The sequence below is a fragment of the Aulonocara stuartgranti genome, assembly GCF_965226115.1.
Source record: "Aulonocara stuartgranti genome assembly, chromosome: 17".
Classification (NCBI taxonomy): Eukaryota; Metazoa; Chordata; class Actinopteri; order Cichliformes; family Cichlidae; genus Aulonocara; species Aulonocara stuartgranti.
The window spans coordinates 2,924,884-2,931,240 of NC_138953.1; the positions used below are offsets into that span (position 1 = coordinate 2,924,884).

Consider the following 6,357-nt stretch of genomic DNA (forward strand, 5'->3'; position numbering starts at 1 on the left):
TACAAATCCGCCACTGTTCAGCAGTTCCCTCCTCTAAGACTAATCTGGGAATTCAAGTCACCACACACAATAACATTTTGTGTTGCAGTATGCGTTCTGCTGCTATGTTTTAGTATCTCTCCCCCTGGGGTGTGTAATGTGTCTTTTTCCCTCAGTGTTTTTCAGTTGTCTCATCACCCTCCTGTTCCTGAGGAACACCTGGGACACTTGTACAATGAACCAAGTTCAGCAAATCCAGGTTATCTTTACAATACCTGGATTCATTCATCTTATCTCCCACCTAATCCTAACCACATGAAGCTGGTTATCGGCTCCATTAGCCAACCCAGTGTTTCCCAGTCAAACCATGACCAAGTTCACGTACAAGGGAGAGCTAATTAGCACCAAGAGCAATCATAGACACAGAAAGGTCTGCAGCAGCAAAGCAGTGTTTTGAGTGTGTATTACAAGATAGAAACAAATATTTATTTATTTATTTATTTAAATATTTGTCTGTGGCTTACAATGTAAACAGCCAATGCCACTGTATGAAATCTTTCACAATGTGAATGTGTGACGAGTGGCGATCAAGAATTAGAGGGTATGAATGAAGGAGGCTCTGTGTGCTGTGGACACATCAGAAAGGAAGTGACCATTATCCAGTTCTGAGTAATGAAAGCTGCAAACAAGCAGTAAACAAAGTAGAGATAAATGTTTTAAATGAGTTGAAGGAACCCTTCATTTACAGCAGGTACAGCAGTACAAGAAATCCTAAACAGTGGTTAGGAAAACTATGCAGCACGTAAAAGGTCATACTGGAGAGAGTTCTGTGGGACAGACTGGGGGAATGTTAAAACCAATGGAAAGAGGACAAGACCAAATGTTTCCAGTAGTCTGGATAAGTGGCTGACTAACAAGGAAAATGCATTATTAAAAGGATACTGTGTTTCTACTGAAAGATATGGTGGCTTACGATGAAGTGGGTAGCTTGGTGCCTATCAAACGGACTCTGCAAGTGACAGACTGCCAGAACCAGTCCAACAAGGAGTTAGAGGTGAGATGGCTGAAACTTTACTCTGTAAATGTTTGACCAGAGCTGCTGGAAATGAAGTCATAGTGTTATGATAGAATAACTGCACGACTAACCTCCCCTTCTGTTTTTGCCTCCTTCTGCAGGAACCCAGCAACAAGCACGTCCGTTCTCTCGGCAGGGTGACGTCGCTAGCCAACCTCATTTCTCCGGTAAAGAATGGGGTCTTCCGGCGCTTCGCCCAAACCATCAAGGTAAGCGCTCACGGCATCCAATGGAAACACAGCGCATTGGGGGGACAGGGACATCCCTTTCAACATGTCTGACATGTGGTGTTCTTTCTTTCTGAAGGCCTCTTTCTGGGGCGATGGCAAGTTGCCAGGCATGCCCCAGAAGCCTTGCAGCAAGGCAGCGGCCCCCACACCACCTAAAAGGAGGAACAGCACCTTATGGTCCGAGACATTAGACATCCACCAGAAAGGAACTTTCTCCACCAAAGAGATCAAGCGGCAAGAGGTGAGTCCAGGAGTCCAGACAGGGATGAATTCTACATGCTTGCTAGACTAGTTCACATGTCTTTGTGTCAAATGGTTTAAATTGGACTAGAAGCCATTCAGCCATCTTGGCTAAGCTCACTATGGTTTAGGCTACGATGTAATGACAACCTGATTTACATGTTTACTAAAAAAACATCTGTCTGTGCCTTCTCCCATTCCTCAGGCCATATTTGAGCTGTTTCGTGGAGAACAGCATCTGATTGAGGACCTGCAGCTTGCATGCAAGGTTTGTCATTTTAAAAGCTCTGAGGCAGCGGGAGTACATATAAAGCAAACAGATTAAATCAGTCTGGCAGGCTTTGAATGCAGCACAGCCAGGAGCTATAAAAAGACAGGGATTGTTCCTCTGTCTTTTTTTTTTTTGTACCCCTAAAACTGTTGACCAAGATATTTTTAGTAGCCGCTCCCAAAGCTCTGCCCAGATATTACTGATCACTTTGCTCCATCCACAGGCGTACCACGACCCGATGCTGAAGCTGTCCATCATGTCAGAGGAGGAGCTTACTCACATTTTCGGCAACTTGGATGCCTACATCCCACTGCACGAGGACCTTCTGGCGCAGCTCTCCAAAGCCACGGGGCCAGACAGGACCGTGGGCCAGATTGGGCAAATTGTTATTAGCTGGGTAAGTGTCTTTGACTTTTTGAGCCATCAAAAGCTTTTACGCTAGTAAAACCGTATTTTGAATTAGCAGTTAGATAAAGAGTCCCTCCTTCCTTTGCAGCTGCCCAGGCTCAATGCCTACAAAGACTACTGCAGTAACCAGCTGGCAGCCAAGGCGCTGCTGGACCAGAAGAAGCAAGACCCACGTGTGCAGGACTTCCTGCAGCGGTGCCTCGAGTCACCTTTTAGTCGGAAACTGGACCTGTGGAGCTTCCTGGACATTCCCAGATCCCGCCTGGTCAAGTACCCCCTACTGCTCAAGGAAATCCTGAGACACACTCCAGCAGAACACCCCGATGCTGCCAGCCTGCAGGAAGCTGTAAGTCCAGGAGACAAACTGGTTCAACACACTGATCCATCATAGTGCCTCTCCCATGTAATAATTAGGCTGCTTGTGTGTTCAGATCACTGTCATCCAGGGAGTTTTGTCTGACATCAACAAGAAGAAAGGGGAGTCCGAGTGCCAGTACTACATCGACAAGCTGGAGTATCTGGACGACAGGCAGAGGGACGCTCGCATCGAACGGTGCAAGAGTCTTCTGTGTCACGGGGAGCTGCGCAACAAGAGCGGCACGGTGAGCACAGCGCACACTTCCAAGTCGTCCTTCGGTGCTTCTCTTTGCATGTTAACACGAGGCTGCCGTCCCACATGAGGCGGGCTATGTGCTCAGATGATGCTCTGGTTTGAAAGTTTCTGTTTTTCCTGGAAATTCTTTCAGAAGCTGCACGTGTTCCTGTTCACCGACCTGCTGATCCTGACCCGCCCCGTCACCAGGAACGAGCGCCAGTGCTTCCAGGTGTACCGGCAGCCAATCGCAGTGCAGGATCTGGTGCTGGAGGACCTGCAAGATGGCGATGTCAGAATGGGCGGCTTTTTCAGAGGAGTCTTCAGCAAAGGTAAGGCTCGTCCCAGAAAGTGTCCGCTAGTAGCCTGAGCAGCACTTTGCCCCCGTTCCTAATGACGCTCTCTGCTTTCTCTGCAGCCAAGAACATTTTCCGGGTACGTTCCCAAGACCCGAGCCAGGCACAGTCACACACTCTGCAGGTCAACGACGTCTTCCACAAGCAGCAGTGGCTCAACTGCCTCCGTAGTGCCATTGCCGTCCACCGGCCTCTGAGCGAGCCCTCCAGCCCCAGCCCGCCTACAGGCAGCGTCCGTTCCAAGCGCCGCCCTTCCTCCGTTTCTGCCATCATCCACATGGAGGAAGCAGACGAGAACTACCCGCAGCCAGGCTCTCAGTCGGCCCCCGCCTCACTGTGCAACAGCCCCACCACTGCGTCCCCTTCGCCTCGCTCCCCGCCATCGTCCACGACGTCCGTGTCATCGACGTCATCCTCACCCACGACACATAAAACCAAAAAGGACAAGAAGGCTCTGTGTTCTTTAGGGAAGAGAAAAGAGGCGATGGTGTGAGGTGGAGCGTTGGTAGAGAACGTGGATGGACCTCTTTGTTTTTCCTGTACATAAAACAGCACAGCACATTTATGAGTGTCTGCGTGTTATTACAGCAGTGTTCTGTTACTGTCCTCCTTGGCAGCTATTTACCTTACTCCTCCATCCAAGTGCATCCCATAGAGACACAGTATTCTGGAGGGGGGTGCACGTGGTTCAGCTCTAAAAGGGAAGCATGACAAGAAGTAAACCCACGGTTCACACTCGGTGTGGCCAGTTTGCTGAGTTCTTGAAGAAAGAGTTGGTGCATCAGATCCTGTTTACTATAAAGTTCATATTTAAACATTCTTTTAGACCTTTCTTTGGGGGATAATACACTTTATATTTTCAGATCTATCCTAGTATTGTTTTAGGTATTGTAAAGCAGCAGAGTTTTAGCTGTTAGGGCAGGTTTTTGAACATTTGCCGATGTCAAGGTGAAAGACAAAAAGCCGACCCCTAAAAAGGTGAGGTGTACCACACAAACAGATTTCTGTCATAGTTGGGTTTTTAGACTGAGCAGAAGATGTCTTATTTTTATACATTCCTTAAATAACAGATGCTAGAAGCCAGATATTATTTTATTTTATTTACTACAGAGGCATTAATTTCATTCCAGAACAGATGATATGTCAGCAAAAAACCGTGATGAACTCATATCGCAGACGAGATGATGAGTTTTGTTTAAGACAAAATTTTGAACTGAGCCACGTTGGTTTCTTAAAAAGCTGATTCCTGAGAATGAGGCGGATCACTTTTCAGTGTAGGATCTTGCATGGAGCTTTAGTTGTGGACGCCGCTTGCACCTGAAGAGGCGGCATGATGTATGCAACTGTCCCGAGGGACGGGACTGAGCGACGATGAAAGTTGTTGAAGGCAGAAGAGAACGAAGACGAAAACGTTTAGGAAGTGAAACGCTCAGTGTGACATGTGTAACTCCCATCAACAGTATTTCCTGCTTCCCATTTGAAACCTTCCTGGGTAAACTGAAAAAGATTGTGCGGAGGCCTCATAAACCTGTGGAACAAATTGTCAAGCGCGTCTATGAGACGCAAAGTATTCAGAAGAAAAGAGAGGATGTCTGTTCCCTCTCCTCTTAAACGGCTTTATAAGTCTGGACCAATAACAAGTGATCTTGGAACTTTTAAGCAGTACAGAAAATACACTGATGGACAGACATGTGTTTCTTGCTCCATGGGTGTAGGTTTTGCTTATAATAACCAGTCCGCTGTAACTGTATCCCAGGCGTTTATTAGCAGCCAACATGAACGTCCGTACACTCGTAACCGGTAGTACACATCACATCTAGAGAGAACCACAGCGACACCTGCTGGAACTCTCCGTAACGGCAGCAACAGGAGGCAGTATGGACAAACATAACATTGCTGTTATCTACATCCCCCTTTTCAGTTTTTTTTTCTTCTTCTTAATTTTGCACTTTTCAGGCAAACCCAAATCAAACAACACCACAGTGATGGAAGAACTTATCAGGTTATGGATTACACAAAATGAGGCTTCAAATATCAAATGAAATTCACAGTAATCATTGTCATAACTGCGACAAGTATGCAACAACATAACACGAGATAAAACACATTTCAAAACAGAAAATACAGCACAAGTGTGCTTTTAATCCACGTATTTACTATTCGGTTTAGACACTCTACCAGAATTGGTTCGGTACAAGTTGTCATCAGAGCGTACTTGGCATTTTGTGGGTGTTATCACCTGTTCTGACTGTTGTGTGCCATGTTGTGGTGGGTCGAGTTGAACTTGAACTGTTTCATGTTTGTTGGTTTGTGTTTTATTAGGTTCAGTTTCATCCGCTCGTCGAGATGAGTCCAGTTCATCTTGTGTTGTAGCGAGCTTTTCGGGTTGAGGCTCGCTCACAGGCAGAAGATGTTGTCTGTTGCGCCTGTATTCTTTTCCACCCGACTCAACGACATATGAGCGAGGTTCAGCACACACTCTACTTACAACTCCAATCTTGTCATGTCCTCTCTGTGTTTGTAGTCTCACCACCTCGTTTGGTGTTAATGGACTGAGCAGCTTGCTGGACTTGTCGTAGTGCTGTTTTTGAGTTTTACGCTTTTTTGTGAGTTGAGTTTTGATAGTGGTTGTCACTTTTGCTGTTGGTGTTAGCAGTTTTTTGCACACGGGAAGGGTTGACCACGTTCGTCTTGATAGCAGCCTCTGTGCTGGTGAGCCAAGAATGTTGTCTCGTGGCGTGTTGCGTAGATGTAACAGGTTCAAATAGAAATCAGTTCCATCTCTTTTTGATGTTTCAAGGAGTCTTTTAGCACTCCGGACAGCTCTTTCACTGAGTCCATTTGACTGAGGGAACTCAGGGCTGCTTGTGACGTGTATGAACTCCCAGTGTGTGGCAAACTCCCAAAAGGTCTGGCTGGTAAACTGGGTGCCATTGTCTGAGTACAGTTTCTGTGGTATCCCATGTACTGAGAAGTGGTGTTTGAGTTTGTTAATGACTGAGGCAGATGTTAGGTTTTCAAGTTTATCTATTTCAAACCATCCAGAATATGAATCCACGAGCACGAGGTAGTGGCGATTGTCCCATTCGAATATGTCTGTGGCTGTGATGGACCAGGGAAGATCAGGAATTTGATGTAGTTTCAGGGGTTGTTTTTGTTGGTGAGGCTTTAGACTGTTGCAAATGCTGCATGATTTGACTTTGTTC

The 6,357-nt window shown here is 46.4% G+C and overlaps 1 protein-coding gene across 1 annotated transcript; it reads left to right on the forward strand.

The window, feature by feature from the left end:
• The first annotated feature begins 884 nt into the window (after positions 1-884).
• On the forward strand, positions 885-3,970 carry LOC309692079 (neuroepithelial cell-transforming gene 1 protein-like). The gene is made up of 9 exons (XM_082510260.1): positions 885-1,033; positions 1,156-1,263; positions 1,361-1,525; positions 1,730-1,792; positions 2,019-2,192; positions 2,292-2,549; positions 2,635-2,805; positions 2,950-3,127; positions 3,214-3,970. Exons 1-9 carry the CDS (start codon positions 941-943, stop codon positions 3,642-3,644), a joined length of 1,641 nt encoding a protein of 546 aa, XP_082366386.1. The 5' UTR covers positions 885-940; the 3' UTR covers positions 3,645-3,970.
• The last annotated feature ends 2,387 nt before the right edge of the window (positions 3,971-6,357 follow it).

Bases quoted from the DNA above. Each gene is read 5' to 3' on its own strand.
- LOC309692079 (XM_082510260.1), top strand. From the start codon at position 941: ATGGTGGCTTACGATGAAGTGGGTAGCTTGGTGCCTATCAAACGGACT. The intron at 1,034-1,155 runs GTGAGATGGCTG...CTCCTTCTGCAG, and splicing joins AGTCCAACAAGGAGTTAGAG to GAACCCAGCAACAAGCACGT. The intron at 2,193-2,291 runs GTAAGTGTCTTT...CTTCCTTTGCAG, and splicing joins GGCAAATTGTTATTAGCTGG to CTGCCCAGGCTCAATGCCTA.